The sequence below is a fragment of the Zophobas morio genome, unplaced genomic scaffold (assembly GCF_036711695.1).
Source record: "Zophobas morio isolate AGI-343-1 ecotype UQ-CSIRO unplaced genomic scaffold, CSIRO_AGI_Zmor_V1 ptg000007l, whole genome shotgun sequence".
In the NCBI taxonomy this organism is placed as follows: Eukaryota; Metazoa; Arthropoda; class Insecta; order Coleoptera; family Tenebrionidae; genus Zophobas; species Zophobas morio.
Window position 1 is genome coordinate 9,957,935 of NW_026972112.1, and position 23,301 is coordinate 9,981,235.

Sequence of the window (23,301 nt, forward strand, 5' to 3'; positions counted from 1 at the left end):
GTGATTTTTTCATTTAAGTTGTCAACACAGTATGGCATGAGGGAAAAACAGTTCTTTTGTGTTCGATTTTTTCAAATCACATATAGTTTGCTTCTCCCACACGAACATGTTACAGATAAAATTATTAAAGGTATCACAGATGGAAGGTAAAGTGCTACATATGGTATCGTTTGTAACCTATGAATAATTTTACTCTTCAGTTTCCCCACTTTCATTTATCGACTCGATTCCACAAAAGTCAGTTTTCGGTAATTCCGGTTAGCTCCTTTTGAAAGTCAAATGTTCAAAATTATAAAATTTTAACATCCCGGGGAAGTTTTCGGGTCGAGTGTCACTCTCCACGTAGTCATGAGGTTTCATTCAAAGGTTCGGTGTTTCTGCTTTCATTATTTAATCGTTAATTTTTAAAACTATAACATCCTAATTGTATGCATGTTTGAAAATACGCGTGTGTTTACTGTACGAAAACGATCGATTCAACATTTTTTGATCCTCGCGAATCACCCTCATTACTATTATTATTATTCAACTCAAAACTGCTTTCTCCTGAAAGCTCCCCGTTTCAGGACGAACTCGGACGAAGCGCCGACTCTTGAACGCCTCAACATACGCCAGTTCAGTCCTCAGAAAACTACCGAACGCAGCGCGCCTTAAAATACCCACGTCTACTAAAGTCGAAAATCGCTTGAAACACATGACCGTCGATCGATCCATCCGCCAAAACATGGGTTAAGACTCTTACACATTCCGACACATCAACAAAAAGAAAAAAAGGACATAAACCGACTCACGCAAAAAAATCAAATAAAGGTGATCGCTGTGCGAAAATTCGAAACTTCACCAACAAAAAAAAAAGTAGTGTGGTTCCAAAGACTCTAAAAACGCTGTAGCAAATTATAAAAGGAAAAAAAATAATCAGTGCGTTCAAAAAGTAGCAACTCGTGTCTAGTGCTAGCCCGGACTCGTCGCCATGGCCACCAAGACTCCGGAGATGGCCCGGAACGGGCACGAACTGGCGCCGCTCAACACCCGGAACGGCCCGGAGGGCGGCAAGCCCGGAGTCACCATCGTGCTGCAGGGACCCCGTGGCTCCATCATCTCCAGGGGTAGCGCTCCGGTGGATCAGGACCCGGACCGGGCGGCCTGGTCCGGGAAGATGCAGTTCTTCTTGTCAATTATCGGGTACTCCGTGGGCTTGGGGAATATCTGGAGGTTTCCCTACCTGTGTCAGAAAAACGGCGGAGGTGAGTCACGTGTTGGGGGTTTTCTGGATGTGGTTGCATAACGGGTCGATTGTTTGAAGGTCGCTCGATTCATGGGGATGAATTAAAGGGGGTGGAAGGTGGTCTAGCGTGCCGGGGACGGGGGATCTTTCTGAAGGCTGTTTTTCCTGTGGAAACGATGCCGGTTTGTTTGCTCGGGTTTGTTGGTAAACAGGTATAAGTTACATAATGGGTATCGTTTCAACGAATTCAGCATTGAATGATATGAGTAAATAAATCTTGTTATATAAGTTTTTTAGCATTTTACTTAGCAGGTAAGACTAGAGGGAAATCGTTTAGGAAATAAAGAGAGAATGTTAATAGGGTCAGGATCGTATCAGTAAAAATTTTGTGTAGATACTATTAAATTTGATTTTTTGCTCAAATTGTTCATAAAATTTTGTGAATACTCTACTATATTAATTGATCTGAAAAACATATAATAACCGTTATAAAGCTCTATGATTCCAAAACGTGTATAAACACAAATAAACAAATTAATTTAATTAAAACAAGCATTCGTGCTTAAATTAATTAAGTAGTAAGTTATATTTGAACAGCTTTTGATACACATCCTGCTACACCTACGCGAAATCGATGATATTAATTAAAAGGAATTTATAATTTAAGTTGACATTTAAACAGGGCGATATGGTGCCCAAACACTGCTGAATCAATACGCTGAGAAAATTAAGTCATGTGGACCTGTGATTTTGTTTTCCAAGTTAATCGAGATATTACGTGAGCATGTGGTTAAAGCTAGTTTTAACAACAAGTTTAGTACATAAAAAACGAGCGAACGATTATTTATAATTTTCCATAATAGTAATTCTAAGGTACATAATGCTTTTTTCATGTGGCATGTTTGTCACATGTGCATGTGTATAATGGACTTACACTTTCTAAAACGTCAAAAATTGAACAATGATCATTCATTAGTATAATTTTCTAAGAAATTGTTCAAAAATTTAGTTGGTTCAAACTAGTACCATGACGTACCAGTGTTATATTAAAAATTTGGTCCAAGGTTATTTACACGGAACTTCCCTCGCCCCTGAATACAACATACCTATACAGATTTTCCAAAAATTAGAAAATTTGATTTTATGAATTTTATTTTTTATGGTACCCTCTGTATGTTAAAATAATATGTGTGTACTGATAAAGTAAAGGAAAAAAATTGGTTAAAAGTAATTTCGACAGAACTAGCTTTTTAGAACAACTATAAAATTTGATTTTACGAATTTTATTTTTTTTATGAGACTCGTTATGTATGTCCAAATGAGTTTTCCCTTAACAATATTTGTGATGACGTCATCAACATTTTTGCAAAGGCACGTATATCATTTTGGATAGGTACAGTGTAGTACTAATGATAACAGTATTGTATTCCCAAATTTTCAGGAAAACGGAGTGAGCCGTTCCCGATTTAATCAATAAAATAAATTGACTCATCCATTAATCTTTATGAGTCACCCTGTATAAGAAATTTAAAAGCTTTTAATGCAATGATAAATCACAAGTATAGACTCATCATATTTTGCACATTTTATTTACATAGGATTTATTCGTCAAAATTTCGAAACGACGTCATGAATTTTTTGGGAGGGCATGAATGAATCAATTTTGCCTTATGATTTACCACCGTTAACCTTAAAATATTTACAAGAATTCGGAGCAATCGGTTTTGCAACTTCAAAGTTAAATTGCAAAATATTGTTATTCAGTTTTAAATTTTTCCAAAAATTCTGGACGTCTAGGGGGAAAATTCGAGGCGGATTCACACACCACAAGTGCAGGAGTATCTTGTTTTATGGAATAAAAAAACCTTTTTATTATAATATTAATAATATTTTGGACATAACGTCATCCCATTGGTGGTGGGGATAATTAGCGAATTTTCAGTTAGCGTTTAACTATCTACATGATATTCCTAATACACCTACAAAATGTGAGAACAATAAGTCCAGTAGTTTCAGAGATTACTTGTTTAATAAAAATGGATACAGACATCAGACAGACAGACAGACGGAAATAGGAGACCACTTTTTTCGTATTCTAGAGGTCATGACACGTCGAGAAAATATGAAAGTGGCAATTAGGCCGATGGACTCGATTACTATACTTCTTTAGCTTACGCTCGGGAACTCAAAAAAACATGCTATACGTGTTTCAAGCTGATTTTTCCATACAAAATTTTATGATATTGTCAATCTTTTAATTTTCTGAAAAACGGGATGATCTGTTTTTGAATTGATCAATAATATAAATTGTCTCATTCATTAATATTTTTGGGTTACCCTGTACAACAATTTTCAAAAACTATGAATTTTAAACTTTAATATTTTACACATTTTAGACAAGATTTATTCGGCAAAATTTTAAGATGATGTCATCGATTTGTGGGAGGATAAACGCACTCGTATAAATTTTGACTAACGATTTACTATACGTACGATAAGCTTAAAACGTTTGCAAGATTCCAGAGGCTATTTTATTGAAAACTTCTGGTTTTGAAAAAGTTGGTTTTTTTTTCAAAAAATATAGAATTTTATGATCCTGGGGTAAAGATTTTAATAATAATACAAGATAATCGATTTGATATTTTTAAAAGATTCATATTTCGATGGGGGATTCTGGAAAAATAATAGAAGTTATCGAAGAAATGAAACCTAAAGTAACTTCTAAAGGTCAAAATGTACAAGAAAATGTCTTTAGTTAAATTTCGAACGAAACACTTTCTGAAAAATTTTGGTTTTGAAAAAGTTATCTAAAAATCCATAAAAGCTTCTGGAATGTAGATTTCGACGTGTTAATTCTAAAAATACAGCATCTTTATGGTACCAGGGTAAGGTTTTAGAAATATCCGTTTTGAAAAGCAGTTTTTTTTTTAAATAAAAGAGATAAAATCGAAAGTAACTGCTGGATGTCGCAACGTACAAATTAAATTTTGAGGTGGTCGAAAAAGTCCGAAAATTTCATTTACTGAAAAACTTTGATCTTGGAAAAGTTGTAAAATACACAAAAAAATTTGGAATATAGATTTCGACGTGCTAATTCCAAAAATAAACCGATTTTATTATATTTTTAATTAAAAAAACTGTCATATTTCGAATCTAGAAAAACTGTAGTAATTGAAGAAATGGGGCCGAATTAATTTCTGGAGGTCGAAATGTTGAAGAAAATATTTTCAGTTTTAGTCAGCCAGAAATGGGAGACTTATTGTTTGACACTGTAGGGATCATGAAACGTCGAAACAACATGAATACAATACTTACCTTAGCTTCCGTTCGGAAAGTAAAAATCAGTCTATCGTGTATGACTTCGTTGTGAAAAAAATGACGATCATGTCATGATTACACTTTTTAAATGCGTTTTAACGCGGCAGCTATCATAATAGGCGTCGATATGTAGATATTGAAGAAGGAATTGGAATGTTGTGAATAATAATTTCGATGAAATGCAATTATCGGATACTAGTGAATAATAAAAAAAGCTTTTTATCATCAATCACACATATACGTAATTATCAAAACAGAAAAAATTCGATTTCTACGTATTTATTTCAGGATCAGTGTATGATAATGAAGAAGATTAAAACTTTGAGAATTATTTAGAATAATTTTTCACCAATTTTAACACAATTTCAGTATTTTTTGTAGCCAGCGCGATGCAAAACATTTGTTGTCATTAGTGTTATACTGTATCTATCAAAATTGAGAGATTTATCCCCATTAAAAAAATTGGCTGCATTGTGAGAGACGTTTTGCCTAGACAATTTTAAACTTTTTTTTTCAATAGGTCGGTTTAATTGGGCCTTTATGGTTTTGTGACACATTTTATTTCAGTTTTATTAAGAATTCATTCGTAAATTTATGAATTTTATCATAATATTTATAAAAATAATTTACAAAGTGTTAGAGTCTGTCAGCGATTTCTGAAATTTATACATACATTTATAATTCATTATCAAAACAAAAGTTTTTACGTTTCTTTTCCTGTTTGTTATTAACAAAAGCCAGTACGTTTACTATTGCGGTTATCGACTTGGCGATAATTTAGTTTAATTCATTTTATTAAAAGATTACTTTGAAGAACATATGATTTCAATAAAATTAAACTGGTTAAAAAAATAAACACCTCATGTGCACGAAGATATCCGTGAGAGAAAATATCCCATCAATTACACTGAACCTGGATATAAATGTATCCTCCAAAAATATTATTACATTGGACCAATGTGAATTTCGTATTTGAACTTCCTGTTTCGGGAAAATTTGGTCGTCTAGAATTAAAAATAAAAACTTTGTTATGTTTTTGAGAACAGAATTTTCATTTATTTTATTTACGTGGAGTGTATATAAAAATCGTATAAAACAGTGTCTCTCACATGCGCGCCACTTCATATTGAAATGTATAAACAACTGCCGTCAGTCACTAAAACAGACTGTCTTTTCACTCAAGAAAATTTGGAAATGACGTCCGGACTCTACCAATAAGTAGATGTTAAACGTGGAAACGGGTACTTATTGAACGAAATTCTTGGAAATGATACAAGGTAATGAAGTTAGCCACGAAACCCACCTCAGCCAAGTTTGCGCCAAAACCCCAGCACTCTTTTTAAACAATCGATATCAGATTACCGCAGCACATCGCCATAAAGCCGCCGTAATTCTAACCGTCTACTCTCCTCCACCATTTCTTCAATATTACATGCAAAAAGCCGTTCGTCGACCTGGAACAAAAATGGCCAAAATTCTTCCATTGCCGCTAGTCCAGGTGTGCGTCTTTTTGTTTGACCCCTCGTCTTCAACGGCGATCTCGACCTTGCTCGAATTAAACGGCGTTGTGATCATTTCACCGCAGTTAAATCGTTCTTTCACAATTAAATATCAACATATATAATATAAGTATTATATAACGATCGATAAAAGACCCTGTAGTTACTCGTAATTTTGTCACTAAAACATATATCGTCTTTTACATCGACACGATATGTCAAAAAATGAAGAAATTTATAACAAATGACGAAAATGCCCACCATCGGGTTGTAAACATTTCTTGAGGCGCTTTTTAATGCACAAGTAACTGACCGAAACACGGAAATCTAAAAGACATCAGATATCGCAGTAACAATGAATTTGCGAATATGTGGACCTGCGTTCCCGAAAAAAGACAATCAACCACTAACTAAAATCATGAATATGATCTATGTGGTTAAAATTTTAATCTATTCTATCGTTACGATCAACTGTATCAAGTTTTGTTGAGTACCTATGTCACTACACAACATTTTTATTGTGTGATAAAAATTACAAGTGCACCAATCGTATAAACTATTTAGGTCATTCTGCAACGTAATTAAATGCTCAAGTGAACATATTTGACTGAAAATCTTAACATTGTCTTCGTAAAGTAATTAGCAGCAGGATTTTATGCTCGCTATATCATATATAACAAGTAAGAAAGATAATGAACCTAAATTTAATCCTTGAGGAACCCCGGAAGTTAACAGAACAAACACTGATCTACAAAAACCTAAACATGATAATTTACACAACATTTCAAAATGGTCAATTGCATCAGACGCTTTTTGGAAATCATTGTAAATAACATCCAACATTAAGGGCTGCTGCTGGCACTGTCTCAACAATAATATTGATTCAGTTATGTAAACCTCGTTCGCGAAAATATTGCGCATTGATTCAGGAATTCTTCGAGCAGGTGCAAAGGTGCTATTGATATACGGCGGGCGTCGCGATAGCGGGAAATGTGCAGGATTCGGTGGGTCAAAGTTTGGTGGAAATCGCGAGGATATGGAGAGACAGGAAATTGTGTGGTTGATGGGATCGAGTGACGAATGGAAAAATGAAGAATCGTAATTATGTGTTCGTGAGCGGAGTAATCAGGGTGGTCGCTGATTGGAATTTATTAAAAGGCCGAGGAATGTGAGCTGTGGAAAATTTCCATTGTAGCAGGGCCGGACTTTGATCTTGGCTGGAGTGAGCCGAGCTATACCCACCGCACATCAAACAAAACTAATTTCCTGAAGTTTGCAATTTCTGTGTGCAGCGTTTCGAAATTATGGTTCTTCCTTTGTGGATTATAGTTGTCAGTTATAGGAGTATGATGCGGATCATATTAAATGTTTCGTTCAACATTTTATCAAGGACATTAAATTGTATTAAAATGAAAGAAAATGCGAAAGTTAGAATATTTAAACAATCATGGGTTGCTGTAGTAATCGCGTGTTATTAATTTTAAACAAAAAGCGATTTTTGAGTAATTATTCTAGCATTTTTAGTCACAAATTTCAAGCTATTTAAAAAAAAAATCTTGAAGACTTTCCAAAGCAGCGAAAACTTTCCTATATTACCTATGTGGCTATGCCATTCAACTATAAAGTCAGTTATTTTATTGAAGCATAACCTTAACATAAAAACTACGTTTTTGAAACGAAAGTCAGAGCGATTTCACTCCAAAAAGCCAAAATTTGAACAGCCTCTCTTTGAACCTTTCCAATCTTGAGGAATATACAGGACATTGCTTCCGATGAACAATCTGTAGATTCTGGAGCCAATTTGCTTACTATAAAGAGGTGTGACAGGCGATCCAATAGCGTAGCCGAAGACTATATAGAAATCACAGAAGAAGAAAATAATAATAAAAAAAATTGGTGTAAAGTTATGTAGACAGAACTTCGCCCCAAAAATACAAGCAAACAAATACAGATTAATTGAAAAACTATAAAATTTAATTTTGCGATTTTTTTCTATACTAACACTTTTATTATGGAGAAATAAAGATATATGTGAACTGTTAAAGTAGAGTTAAAGGCGTATACTATATATGTTTCGCGTGAGTTTTTCCATGACAAAATTTTGTGATGACCTGCAGTCACTTTCTGTAAGGAATTCAATAAAATATAAACGCATTGATAAACCACAAGTACGAATATAAAGTCATAACATTTTGTAAATTTTGGAAACCTTTTATTCAGTTTTTTTGAGATGACATTTTCAATCTTTTGGGGAGATAAAGTATAAAATGTTATAAAACTTTTGATTTTTTTTTCTAAAAAACGGGATGTTTGGTATAAAAAATTAAGACAGATTCATAAACCACACATGTAGGATTATATTATTTTATAAAATTTAAGTAACATTTACTATGTACAATTTTCAGGCAACGCGATCATCACATTGTTGCTGGAAATGATAAGACGAATTTTGGTTAGCATTTCATGTCTTACACGATATTTGTTATACATACACTTAAAATTTGACAACAAATGGTTCCGTAGTTTTGGAGATTATTAGTCTTTATTTTATTTTATTAATCAAATCAAAAGAAGAAACACAATCTGGGAAAGAAATTCGTAACCTACAAAATTCTCTTCGAAGGAAATTCTCAAAATTTGGCCAAGGAAATTTCTGTTCATTTTTGGCAATTACAAGAACAGTCGTAAACAATACCAGCGGAAACATAATTTTTTACAATGAGTACGAATTTTGTAGAAACATTGCCCTAGTTGGTGTATCTCAAGGTTCTAACTTTAGTCTTTAATTTTTTGTGTAATTCATTGACGACTTCACGTTAAAATTTCAAAAGTTGATCTGAAACGTAAGACATAAAATACAGTTCTAAGAAACATTTTTAATTCTGTATTTTTCCAAGTTCTCGAGATATCTGCGACTAACTGTGGAACTTTTAATTGTTGTCTCATTTCGCTTAAATTCATCACTTTATTTAAAGCAATAACTTTTTATCGCTTTATATTCATATATCGCGTTACTTAAAACCTTGCCCCAACAATCTCCTTTACTCTAGTTTTCTCCCAACATTTTAATTTTTTTGCTCTTGAACTTTTAATTTAGCGAATCAAATTTCTCACTTTTCAATTAAATTCAATCGTACACGTAGACCTAATCCCAGTAGGAAGCCACATACGGACTCTATTGAAACGAATAATCCTCTTACAGTATTAAAACTCGCAACACAACGCGAAGATGAAAGATACAGTTTTAAATTAAAAATTGGAGCGAACCGAGCTTTCATTTAATATTCTTTTCGTATTTGAAAGCTCTGAATAAATATTGAGATAAACTGTCAGCGTATACAATTTCGCTCGAGATATAGAATTATTTGTCGAATTTTCGTCTTTGTTGACAGCTTGAGTGTTTACTGAAATGTTTCAGTAGAAGTTGTTAAGTTCTCGTCAATGGATTTTATTTTGATGTGTTAGAACGAACGAACATATCGCTTTCACCATACAGGGTGTGCATGAATAGTAAAGCTCCGCTGTTTCTTGAAACCTATAAGATAGCGAAGCAGATTTACGTAATGAACAAGCAAAGTTTACGTTCTAAAAATATTTCTATTTATACGGTTTGTTCTAGTTCTGTGAACACAAATCATATAAGTATATTTACTTATGTGTAATTTTGCAAATTTCTTCAAACATACGAGAAATACGGAAAACACATTCAGTTTTCAATTATTTTGTCTATGTTCTGAAATTTATAGATGATTTCAAATTCTGTTGTTTTGTTCGTGAAAGAATAACAACGCCTACCTGCAAGGTATATTTTTTATGTACAATATAACACACGTTTTTTTGATGTTTGTTATTTTGTTTGACACAAAATGTCGAAGGTTGTGTGTTCATGGATCAATTTTTTTTTCAAACAACTTTGTTGTAATAAAAATTATACCGAGTGTTGCGAGAGTAATCAACAATCCTAGACACCACTAACTAGCTTTCACCATTAGAGAAACTATCCAGTTTACTTAGCAAACCAGCTACAACAAAGTTAGAGTCCCTTTGTGATCCTCCTAAGTGCAAATAACAAAGTGGATAATAGATCTGTTAGAGCATACAAAGGAAACTCATACGCTAGAACAAGAACTTACTTGAACTTCAAAGAGGAAATGCAATTTTAAACCCATAGAGGAAATACCTTTTCGTTGAACCAATAGAAGAAACTACTCTTTATTGGTTCGCCGATAGCGAGATATTTGAAACTAAATCCAGTGTTTACACTCAGAGACAAGACTGAATGTTCGTTCAGCTCTCGAATGTCTGTCACAAAGCTCACGGAAAATCGATACAGTAATTCAATCAGATTTTATTATCAGCTATATGGTTCTCCGAACATAAAAGTTTTATTACTAATTGTTGGAGTAATGTCAAGTAGCGCCATGATGTTTTATGGAGCTTTTCACATATTAGGTGCTTGTAATATTACTATCAAGGTTTCATGAAAACTTTCAGCTAATTTTTCTGGATATGCTTGCTAAGTTTTGAAGCTTTATTTATTTCACGAAAAGTGATAGCGTTTTTGGAAAATGTATCAAAAATAAAAAAATGTATTGTCTGGAAAAGTCGGATTTCACTACGAAAGTGTCAAAGAAGAAAGAAAAAATACCCATTTTAGGAAAAAATCAACCCTTCTAAAAATATTCTCTTCCTGACTACAAACCCCACCTCATGGCTCGAAACCTCCAATCCCGCATCCATCATGTACACTTTTCCACTAATCCGCCCTGCGCCCTTCTGCGTCCTCTTTTCTCGCCCAACTACCCGATAACAGCCCTTAAAGAGTTCAAAGGCCCACATCTACTCGTTATCTCCACGGGACAAAAGTAAAATGTCGTGCTCGTTCCTGCTAACGAGAACGACGCAATTGCAGCAATCGATAAAGGGAACTGGGACAATCGCGTCGGGCTAAAATGTGGGTCGCAAAATACCGTAAAATCGGGCAACACGTGCGAGTGCACAAGACAATTGGGCTAAATCAATATGAAGAATAAATGGGGGACGAGGAATGTGCGCTAATTATAGAAATGCTCGCAATTTATAAATAAGTCCGGCGAAAATAAATCGGTGAACGGTTCCGATTGGAGGATGGACAGGCGAAGATTTGTGTTGTTGCGGAAGGAATGTGCGTGATATGCAAAATGATAATTTGTGGTGGTTCAAGGTGGCTTGTTGGTAGGTCCGATGAGTTTGTTTAGTAGTGGTTTTAAGAACAATGGGGTTGCTCAAATCGGTTTAAGCTGTTTGGCTATGGCTAGGTGACGTCACGTGTCGCTTTTGCGGCAAGCGGTTTTCCTTTGAAGCCATTATCACCTCATCAGTAACGAAAATTTTCTATTCCAAATCTGACATCTGGTAATACATAATTTTGTTTGGTGGTTATTAACTTTGTTCCTTTTGAATTATTAGTTAGTTTTTAGTTATTCCAAAAAGTATTTTATGTTAATTAAACTGTAATATTAATAAAAATAATGTTTCCAAAATTTTACAAAATTAGACAAAGTCATTTTTAAAACATTTCGTTTAAACAATTCAGAAAAATAAATATATAATCTTACTGAAGTGCAAACAATGTTGTATCACAAAGTCCATTTTTAGCAACTATTTATTTAATGATTTTCTGCGATGACGTCAGTAATTTTCTAGAGAGGATGAATAAATAAGTTTTAAACATTAATGTTAATATCTTGTCAATTTCTTGTACATATTTTGGGCTGAATCGAAAAGCATGGAGTACTGATGGTCCCCCACCAAGATTGCAGGGAAAAATAAAAAATCCCGTAGACCAGTAACATTTTTTTTAAGACATTTTTACTGTAACTCCGGAGAAACTGGGTGGCCAAAAATTATTACGACAATCGTGTTTGCGCAGGAATAATACTTTTATCCGGAAAAATAATATAAAAAAGAGTCGGTCACTGGTGACTGGTTTTCAAAATTTTCAAGTTCTCAAATTTTGTTATATGTATTTCATTTTGGTGATTTTGGAATATGATGGAAATGAAGTCGTAAAAAATTTCTGGATGTCGAAATCAATAAAAGAAATACTTTTCATTTTCGTTGTTTCTAAAAAAAAGCAAAACATGTCATACTTATTAGTGAAAAATTGAGCTATTGGGGAAGTTGTCTAAAATCCAAAAAATCCACAAATAAGCCAGCAAACTATAACCTCAAGCAGATTAACAAATTTTGAGATTACGTCAACCAGATTTTGGAAGGGATGAACAGATGACTTGAAGTCCTTTTTATATCTCGATCGATAGTTAATTATAGTTTGTCCAGATAAAAATACTGTACTAATTTAGTGTTGTTTGGAAAAACGAAGCCACCGAAAAACAAAGAGCGTTAATTTAATTCTAAATTTATCTCATTTCTCCACATAGAGTTCCTAATGTAACTTATTTAGCACGGCTTTGGCAACTCCTTTGTCTCCATTTTTATAGTCACCTTGTCATTAAATTGATATTTTATGATTGATCGACCAACTATAAATTGTTACTGATTTTCAACAGTAATTTTCAAAAAATTAAAAACCTTTTCGCTGATTATTTCTATAAAATTTCCTTTCTCCTTCGTCCCAAGGAATCGCTCCCGTCTGAACAATATCTCGACCTTCCTCAGCTCCAAACGTACGCTAATTTAGATTAATCGGAAGCAATTTACGCTGCCATTATGGTTATTTATACCCTAAACCGCACTATTGATTTGTTTGTTTCAAATTTCAATCAAGTTCCGCACACACAACGTGTTAATTACAAATGACGTGTTGTACGAGCTGCGATTAATCTGACTGATGACCTGTTGCGAAAAAAAATTGATCTAAACTCACGAGACCGCGAATTTTATTGATTTAAGTTTTATTAAGATTGATGGAAGGCGTTGAAAGTGGCGCAGGAGATTTATATGACGTCTGCGAAAATATTTTGACGTTGTTTGTGTACAGTGAAGTGACGCAGATTCGTAACGGACTTATTTTTTATATGTTATTATTACTTTAAATTTATTCTGGGCTGTGCTAAATAAACTCGACTGCAACTTCTGAAGAGTGTGCTGAGAATATTAAGTTCACGGTGAACGGTGTGGTTGCGCTATTTTTACACGTCACGATGACAAGCGTGCTCGTTGACCAATCGGAGTGGAGTTTTGTACAAATGATGGTGATCCTGTGTGCATTGATCCGACATAGGTATAAACGTAAAACTTGCACGTTTTTGTTTCCTATTTAATGCATTTTATGCATATCGCGAAACCTATTACACCAAAATCAATAACTGGCTCATGTAAACACCATCAGTTTAATGGTGGCGTGATTTTTGTAATAAAGTGTGTGATGGTTATTATTTGGTGTGATTTGATACGAAAAGCCGTAATATCTGTTATAATTAGTTTCAACCAACAGATGAAGAGGCTTTTACTTTATCTAAACCAAATAGCTGCCATTCGTTTTCGCGTGTTTGACTAAACTTAGTTCAAAAATATATTTTCGCAGGTCGTATTGTTAATTTTTTATTGCAAACAATGTTTACAATGTTAAGAGAATCTTAATGTTATTTTACGCGGCCATAATTTCTTGCAAAGAGCGAAAACTAAGTACCGGAAAGTGTGGTTGGATTTTTTGAGTTTTAGTAGTCGCACTGTTTGGAATCGTAAACAGCGAAAACTACATAGTGTTTTAATGTCTTTTATACACATTGTTAAAGATTTAGGTCACTAAAAATAACCAAGCCCTAAATATTCATTCATTTCAAGTTGCAATTTGATCCTGACACTTGGTTTCTACCGTATGCATAACAGTGAAGTAATACTGTGATAAATTAATTAAACAATAATTTATCAGCGGCGGTTTATTTTTCATTCCTGTCTCAAAAGAAACATCTGAGCAATTATTCTAGGAGTATCTGTAAATAAAGAAACTTTCCTGAAAGCCGATTTCACGTTTGAAACACATTTGAAGTTTATAAGATTTTGGTTTTTAAAATTACCTCGGTGTTTGAAAAGTGTTTATAATTTTCCCGTTTTTGGTATTTTAAGTCTGATTATGAAAGAGTTATTTTCGTTAGGTACGCACGCTAAATGTTTCTATTAGTCTCAGACACAACGCATAACATAAACCAATTTACGCGATGACAAACAAAATTTTGGCGCTTTCCCACATTACGCTTCATTGACGTTTGCAGTCACACCTTTCTTCACGCAATGGAATCTTTAACATTATGAAAATAATATGTTTACGAGCAATGTAAATGTGTAGCTGTCCGAGCCAAAAAATGACTATATTTATCATTTATGTATAGCTCGAACGAAATAAATAGGTGATTTAAAATTAACCGTGCATATCGTAACATAAATTTCAATTATGCACCTCTTATACAGAGCAAACTAGACACATACATTTTTAATTTCAGTATTCTCAGAAGCCTTGCGATTTCAAATTTCAAGGCGTTTGTATATATAGAATTTTATATTTAAAGAATAGTGCAGCAGTGTAACACACTCCAGCCATCAGATAACTAAATTCATTAAAAGATTTCTGTAGAAACGAAAACCAGTAAGAGGTAAAATAATAATTTACATAGAAAGAGCGAAGAAGGAAATTAAATTCTAGAACTCCAGTATATTTAATTATTTTACAAGATTGTGCAAGAAGTTAAGGAGTTTTCAAGTTTTACCATGTCTTATATAACTGTAAAGAAATGTTCTATTCCTTCAGAATGAGCTTTTATGATTATCAAACCAAAATGATTTTCGTTTTGGGCCTTTGCATCCTTCTTTAAGGGGCTAGACTGGACCTAATTAGATCTAACCAGATTCGACCTGACATAACCTGACCTAACCTGACTTGACCTGACTTGATCTGACCTTCATTATTTGGGGTGTTGGGTAGTATGCATATTTATTCATGTTCAATTTTCTAAAAGTTAGCTTCCCTTTTATTTAGTTTCAATCAATTTTTTGCCAATAAGATTCTCTAGATACTTTGTATAAATCTTGGCAGGCGCGGATACAGGATTTCGTTTGGGGGGGGGGGGGGGTAATTTTTGTGCGATTTTACCTATCTCCCAGAAATTGGGTCTAAACAAAAAAAATATTATAAAATTTTAGCTAGTATACTCTTTTTCATATAACATGGGTGACATTTGGTTGTTTTAGTTACACGTATAGTGTACAGTAGAACCTCGATAATCCGAATTAATTGGGAAAAAGGTGTGTTCGTATTAACGATTTGTTCGGATCAGCGATTTTCCCACAAATCTGAAAGGGAATTGAATAACAACTTCATACACAGTTGAAAACAAATTTCAAGAAATAAACCATAATTTTATTAAACAAAATTAAAGAATCCTTTTTGGAATCAACACGCCGGAATCTATACCCTGAATTTTTTCAGAATTTTTAGACGAATTTTTCAAAAATGAAATTTTCCATTGTGTATTACCACCATTTTGCAAATTTCGACCCATTCTCGACGATTTTCGGAATTTAACTGAATACATTTTCTTGTAGATTCTGGCTTCATTTCTTCGATAACTTAAACCGTTTTTATAGATTCGTCTAGCTGAAATATCGCAATTTCTAAAAATTTCGAAAAATTCGAATTTCACACCGAATTTTCCGAAAATATTGCTCGGTTACCATTAACACAGCACGTCGGGATATACATATATCTCTGAATTTTTTCAGAATTTTTAGGAAACTTTTTCAAAAATAAAATTTCCCTCATGCAAATTTCGACCTATTTTCGACGATTTTCGAAATTTAACCAAATACTTTTTCTTGTACATTTCGGGCCTCATTTCTTCGATAACTTCAACCTTTTTTCCAGAATTAGTTAATCAATTCAGTGCATTGAAATATCGCAATTTTTAAAAATTTCAAAATATTCTATACAACATATGCAGAAAGATCTTGCGTCATTTTTGCAAGTAAGTGCGTGTTTCCAAGTTCAGTTCGGATTGCAGAGTTTTTGTTCGGATTAAAGAAGCATCGACTTCAAATAGCCTCTGTTCGGATTACTGGATGTTCGGATAATCGTGAATTCGGATTATAGAGGTTGTACTGTATTTACAAAATGAAATGCGATTTCAAAATTTTGAAATTGGTCAAAATAAACTACCTCGGTCGTGTGTGGGGGGGGGGGGGGGGAATTGCACCCATTGCCCCCCCCCCCCTGGATCCGCGCCTGAATCTTGGTTACGCTTTTGTAGGTAATTCTATTGCATTTTCGATCGGTTCAATGGCACCTTAAATTTAACAGATGTTATAGCAGAAATTTTGAACTTTTGATAAAACAAACACATTTTATATAAAATAATAACAACAAACTGTAATAAAAAATCCAAGCAGTAATAATTTTGACATACTAATAAAAACATTCATTTTTATTACCTTCGCAGTTGCCAAAACAAAAAGTTACGCTCGAGTTAAATCATTTATGTTCAAGTCAACTATCATCCAATTTATCAATGTTAATTTCAGCCAAAACACATGAATCTCAAGCATTTCTTTTTATTTTCAGGTGCATTTCTTATTCCCTTCATCATAATGTTAATCCTAGAGGGCATCCCTCTCTTCCTGATCGAGCTGGGCATCGGTCAAAAAATGAGATTAGGATCTCTAGGTGTCTGGAACACGATCCACCCTTGGCTGGGTGGAATAGGGATCGCTTCCTGCCTGGTCACGTTTTTCGTAGCCCTCTACTATAACGTCATAATAACATGGTGCTTTTATTACTTATTCAACAGCTTTCAGGTAAGTTCGCACACACTATAAATAAGGGTCGCGAAAAAGGGGTTCCTCGAAACGAATCAATATTTCCGTCTGGTGCTTCAAAAAGTCTTACATACTTAATTTCAGCACTATTGGAAATTGGCAACGAAAGAGTAAAAACAGTTATAAGTTCGCTCGTGAATAATAAAAAATCGGCAGATTTATTTTAGACACCTGGGGTGTCCCTGATGCCCTCGTCGTGCAATTCCGAACTCCCATAAAATACGCCACACGCGGAAAAAGAAACGACACCGTAAGCCCAAAAGCTCTGAGCTTATTTAAAATTTATCGAATAGCACAAACCGCAACGCCACTGCCTCAACCTTGACTCTGTTTACCCGCTCACCTTTTTTCACAACGTCCAAATATATCACAGCGCCAATTGACAAAATAAACGCGCCAAAAATAACCCAAAATCCCAAAATCCATTCACGACTCGCCGTGACACTATAAAATTAAATTAAATACGCGCTTCATTCATAAAAGCGGCGTTCGCCAAAGCCGAACAATTGGAATGTTTGATAAAAGCTCCGAGCTTGTGTGGCTAACTGAGCACGAGACAGACGAAAGTGGCAATGATGGATCTGGCTTTTTGCGTACGCTTTACCTTTACATAATTTCAGGCGACGCGTTGTTGCGGCCAAAGTTTGGAATGCACGTCAGAGTGCTGTCATTTTTAACGTGTTTGTCACTTGAGTGTATTTTTCGCGGTGACACGAAGGCCACAGTATGCGCCAACATTTTTGGCACCTTCAAAGCTCGTTTTGGAGTTTTCGCCAAAAGGGACAGAAAAGTTCTTGTACTCTGTCACAATCTAAAATTATTCTTCGTTGCTGAAACCTTCCTAAATATACGCAACCATTTGAATTTGTAACTTCACACGTCAGATATAAATGTCCCAAAGTAATAATTTTCCCTCTAAAACACATTACAACCCATTTATGAACACTAAACATCAAGATTTTTTTTTAACAACATTCTCATAAGCGGAGATTACATGCATGATGGTACTGCATTAAACTGTAACTGTACTTGTACCATTAATAAAAATGAAAAATAATAAAGGACCAATTATAGATCCTTGAAGAACATTAGATGTATTATTGTGGCAAAATAACATCTAGTAAGTGCCATTTTTGCTTCAGTACCCCCTCCCGTGGGAAAACTGTCCCGTCGAAAACGGTACCGTCGTCGAAGAATGCGACCGATCGTCCGCCACGGCATACTTCTGGTACCGAACGACCCTCGACTCCGCCGTATCCATTGACGAGCCCGGTGCCCCCAAATGGTGGATCGTCCTCTGTCTCCTTCTGTCGTGGATCATCGTGTTCTTCATAATGATGAAAGGAATCCAAAGTTCCGGAAAGGTACACCAGATCCTATAGGTACTGTGCAAAAAAAAACATTCTTCATTTCAAGGTTGTGTATTTCACCTCCATGTTCCCGTACCTGGTCCTCACCATCTTCTTCATCCGAGGCATCACTCTCAAGGGCGCTAGCGCCGGCCTGGCCCACATGTACACACCCAAAGTCGTGAAACTGCTCGATCCGAAAGTCTGGCTCGAAGCCGCCACCCAGGTGTTCTACTCGTTCGGGCTAGCTTTCGGGTCTCTGATAGCCTTCGGATCGTACAACCCTCCTAAGAATAACTGCGTAAGGGATGTGATTTTGGTGTCTATTTGTAATGCCATCACCGCGATTTATGCCAGCGTGGTGATCTTCGCTATTCTGGGTTTCAAGGCTGTGAGCAACGTCGACAAATGTATACTGGAGTAAGTGATAAATTTGTGATAACAGATACTAGAGGATGATTTTGCAGCAACAAGCAATTCTTGATCAATAACGGACACTTCGCCAACATGAAACCGTCGGAGATTTCTGAGGTGTCGTACACCGAGGCACTCAAGGCCATAAACAGCTCCCAAATTCGGGAATGTTCTCTGGCTGCAGAACTAGACGGAGTTCGTATTTTTAATTTTTGTTGGATTTGTGTTAAAAGTGTGTTGTAGGCCGCCCAAGGGACCGGTTTAGCCTTTATCGTCTTCACCCAAGCCATCGTCGAGCTTCCAGGTGCTCCCTTCTGGGCTGTGATATTCTTCATGATGCTTCTATCGCTCGGAATCGGCTCCCAAATCGGTATCCTCGAAGGCATGCTGTGCACGATCTTCGATATAGAACTCCTCAAAAGAATCAGGAAACAATATATCACCGGTAAGTGTGTTTTGTTCGACGAAACGCGATCAATTTAGGTTTCCGTAGCTTTCGTTTGCGTCGTCTGCTTCTTCATCGGTCTAATCTTCACGACGGGAGCTGGTGAATACTGGCTCAACATGTTCGATTCGTTTGCTGCTACCATAGGGTTGGTCGTGGTGGCCCTGCTAGAAATGATCTCCGTTATCTACATCTATGGACACGAAAAATTCACCAAGGATATATACGAGATGACCGGTGTTAAACCCGGGATCTACTGGCAAGTGACTTGGAGGTTTCTGGCGCCCATCATCATGGCCGTCATCCTGGTAGCGTCGATAGTGGCCATGGTGGAGAAGCATCCGACGTACGACGCCTGGAGCCCGAAAAAGGTAACCCCAAAATTCCAATATCTCTGTCTTTGCTACCCAAAAAAATAGTTCGATGTATTATCTTTGGATGGATACCTTATACAAATTTGACTGTTAACAACGATTTATGTCTTGTTTTAACTTGTTCAGTAGAGCCATCAATCCTATCGAACTGTTGCAACTGTTTAGTCTGAATTGTTCGACGACAACTCTCAGGAGTAATCCAGTTTCCTTCACTCAGTTGCACAAACTTTAAGTTTTATCATCAATAGCGAAACTAAGAAGAGAAATAAACACATGTGACCTAGATCCATTAGGAACATCTTTAACTAAATTCTAAATTAGGTTAAAGCACTTATGAAATATGATATAATTACTTACATATTTCAGTAAAGGCCAGATTAGGTCAGGTAGTTCTATCTACTGTGCAAATCTAAAGATGGTTTTCTTAAATGAACATTATTATTACTGTTATTATTAAATCGTCTGTTTGATTTCTCTTTCAGGGTAACGTCGTGAGCACCGAGTATCCTGGCTGGGTCCTAGCCATTGCCGTCACCATGATCGCCGCAGGGGTGCTTCCGATCCCCATCGTTTTCCTCCTGCGTCGCTACCAGTGCTTGAAGATGGACATCAACATCCACGAGGGCTCCATCAGGAGAATAGACACCACCGTGTCCACCAAAGAAATGATAACAGACGTGGACGTAAGTGCTTTTTCTTTCTGTGCCTTCTAACACTCGCTAACTTCTTCGATTCGGGTGCCGTAATTCTAACGTAGTAGCTAACTTCAATTTAATTGGTTAGGAGCAATTAACAAGTCCGGACGGACCGTGTATCACTGCTACCAACACGCTCAAAAATAAATTTACTATCGGAGATTTCGAAGTTTAAAGTAAGTAAAGTAGACTACTGGATGGAATTTAATTAGGTGCTGGAACCTGCATGCTTGCGCTTTCCTAACTTCTTACAATGGGCTGGAATTGAGTTTGTCGTAGGCGGAACTTGAGTATAACGAAAAGTTTGAACTAAAGTTATGCAAAAGTTCTAGAGCATGTTTTGCATGCTGGCGTCGAATTGGCTTTAACTCATCGGGGTTTGCTTCCAGCTGGACGACGATGAGGATGTGAGTCCGTTGGGACAGTACCATGACGACGATTCGGACGACGATGGGCCTCAAGTCAATAGCCGTCTAGGAAAAAGCTTTCGTATGGAAGTTATAGATGATTATTGAAAAGAGATGTCTTTATCCTTAGATGATTGTAGACGAAATGTGATATTTTCAATATAGTCGAAACCTAGTGATGTTTACTAAAGTAGAGTAGTTGAAGAGATGTTGAAAGCCCGACGTTGGTGCTAAGTACCAAGCGAGCGGTTTTATTTTGCCCTCGAAACGTCGAAAAACGATCTGATTTCTGGGAAAAGAATAAACGGGTTTTTAGTCGCTGAAATTTTTGCTGATAGTTTTCTAACGCGTTATTGGCTGCTACTAAACAAAATATTGGGATTTCTTGCAATTAAATATAACCAGAAAATCCACAGGGGGTTCTTCTCGATAAGACCAGTAGGCAACATTGTAACAAGAAAAGGGTGAAATAAGACTGACTTTTGCGTACCTACTAATTCTAATAAAATTAAAATTAAAATATTTGTTCCTACTTAACCAAAAAGCACTCCCCTTCAGCTCGATTTCGTCCTTATCTTCCCACGTTTCGAATTTCATAGCTTTGTCACCAGAAAATCAAAACAACTTCGCGAGACATCTCTGAACAATAATTACTTGTTATTAGCTTTAGGTTAGTTGTTGTAAACAATTATTGGTGTACTTTACAATGTAAATAGTGTAAATACGAGTAATTATTTAATTTTAGATCAGCAAATGTATTTCTGTAAATGAGTTAAACATTTGTTCATACCGGTTTATAGTATAGTGCCAAAATGTTGTAAATCGGACAATATTTATTCGTGAAAGCAAATGTGATGCGTAGGTTGAGCGTTCAAGAGAAATTTACAACATTGGCGAATACTATAGTAAATCAAGCAAAGCTTGTTGATATTAGGTAGCTGCCTAAAGCGGCGTGTTCTCAGACAGTTCCCATTCTCTCTCTCTCTTTCTAAAAGTGAGAGAGATGAGGCTTGTACGAGCATACGCCACTGGAATAAGCTTGACGCGCCTCAGAGGCGTACGATAGGCCAATTAAAGATTGTCTTTCTATTAAAAATCCGTCATAGGTACTATGCTAGAAATGTTAAACTGAAAACACAAACGTATTTTTAGTTCAAGATTTTTGCTAGGTGCGGCGTTGGCGAATCTTCAGTAGAAAGCGCTCTAAACGTGTTGAACGAAGAAACAATAATTAATGTTTAAAAATACTCAGTAGAATCATCTTTTTTATTTTGTATCATTTCTCATCGATTTTTTTCGAATAAAAGCAGCCTTTTTTAGCACATTTTTCATTTGTCCATGCACGTAGACCCCATTTCGAAACTGTGTGTGCCTCGATTCAACAATATACTAGCTTAAAGTTCAAACCCAGTGTTGCCAACCCTGATTCTTCCAGAGCGGATCACCACTGCGTTTGACTGTTTTGTATCTGATTTGAATGTTGAATTTTGAGATTTTACGGTTTTTTTAAATGTTGCACACTTGAACATGTTGCACACAATCGAAAATTGTTATTGCTGTGACAAGTGTGGTCACTGTCCCCACGTGTATGTTTGGTTGCCTACTCCACACATGTCGCAGGGTATTTTTTTGAAAAAGTACAATTCAGATTTGCTCAGAAAATAAGTTTAGGGTTATTTTCTGACTGTGAGGTAGCCGTATAGGGTACATTTTCACGATTCTTAGAACTGGCGTAGGGGATTTTCCGATTAGAAGCGGGGGTAACCCGGCTGCTTCAGTAATACAGAGTTTAGTTGATTTTAGTGAGAGAGCATGTCTAGGGTTAATAACGCAAGACTGTTGTAAGAATTGTTTATTATTAAAGATTCTTATGTAAGACGAAGGAAATTGTGTATTTAGAAATAAAAAAAGCATCAAAAGTAAATGTTTTGTGGTTGTTTGACCTTACAGTAAGCGAGACAGTTTTTCGTAAATGGGTGGGTAAACTCCATTTAGTAAAGTGGGAAAATTACAAAAGACATTAATAGAGTTCTGCTGTTAATTGTTTTGTGCAGGACCTACCTTGTATTGAGTATCGGCTGAATAACGAAATGACTAATGAACTTGGCGGTGGCCATGTAAATGTTTACTGATGCGTCGCCATTGGATGTTTACGTCGATTAAAATTATGCAATAGGAACAGTTAGATACTTGCCAAAATAGTGGCAGCATACGTATTTTACGCACAATTTTGAAATTACGAAGATTTTTTGTTTGTTATATCTACATGTATTATCTTTTATTCCTTTTGTTGACTTTTTATCAAATTCACTCCATGTGTTCTGTATGCCATATATTTAAAAAATCGTGTCTGAAATCTCTATATTGAATGTCATTGTTTCATAAATGCGATACCAAACCCTTGAAGCATATTTCAACTGAGATCTTATGAACGCAAAATACGTACTCTTAACTACAAGAATGACATCAATTTCCCTACACTAGGAAATTATACCACCCAGAGATTTTAAATGCTGCATCTATAATGAAATTAATATGATATACAAAACCCAATTTGTATTGTAATTAAAATTAACACCCAAATCACACACAAGAGCTTTTCTTTCCATAACAATTATCAAGGCAAAAATCTCAAATTACATGTTATCGGCTTTTCTTTATCACTGAGGTAATTTTCAAAACACCAGTTAAATATGATTTCAATATTGTTTTGAAGTTTTCCAGACTTATGTGCAGATTTAATTTCAACAAAAACATTTATATCAT

At 35.5% G+C, this 23,301-nt stretch overlaps 1 protein-coding gene across 2 annotated transcripts; it reads left to right on the plus strand.

The window, feature by feature from the left end:
• The first annotated feature begins 615 nt into the window (after positions 1 to 615).
• On the plus strand, positions 616 to 22,459 carry LOC135124470 (uncharacterized protein). 2 transcript variants are annotated; one of them, XM_064049539.1, is made up of 10 exons: positions 616 to 1,244; positions 16,598 to 16,830; positions 17,994 to 18,215; positions 18,268 to 18,620; positions 18,668 to 18,809; positions 18,858 to 19,059; positions 19,108 to 19,430; positions 19,916 to 20,116; positions 20,217 to 20,304; positions 20,518 to 20,606. In XM_064049539.1, exons 1-9 carry the CDS (start codon positions 971 to 973, stop codon positions 20,301 to 20,303), a joined length of 2,037 nt encoding a protein of 678 aa, XP_063905609.1. In that variant the 5' UTR covers positions 616 to 970; the 3' UTR covers position 20,304; positions 20,518 to 20,606. The 2 variants fall into 2 exon arrangements, with proteins under 2 accessions (XP_063905609.1, XP_063905608.1); XM_064049538.1 differs by lacking the exon at positions 20,217 to 20,304 and having other exon boundaries at positions 20,518 to 22,459.
• Positions 22,460 to 23,301: the final 842 nt, after the last annotated feature.

Coding starts and splice junctions, on each gene's coding strand:
- LOC135124470 (XM_064049538.1), top strand. CDS start 971: ATGGCCACCAAGACTCCGGAGATGGCCCGGAACGGGCACGAACTGGCG. Junction 18,621..18,667: donor GTCGACAAATGTATACTGGA/GTAAGTGATAAA, acceptor ATGATTTTGCAG/CAACAAGCAATTCTTGATCA. Junction 20,117..20,517: donor AAATGATAACAGACGTGGAC/GTAAGTGCTTTT, acceptor GTTTGCTTCCAG/CTGGACGACGATGAGGATGT.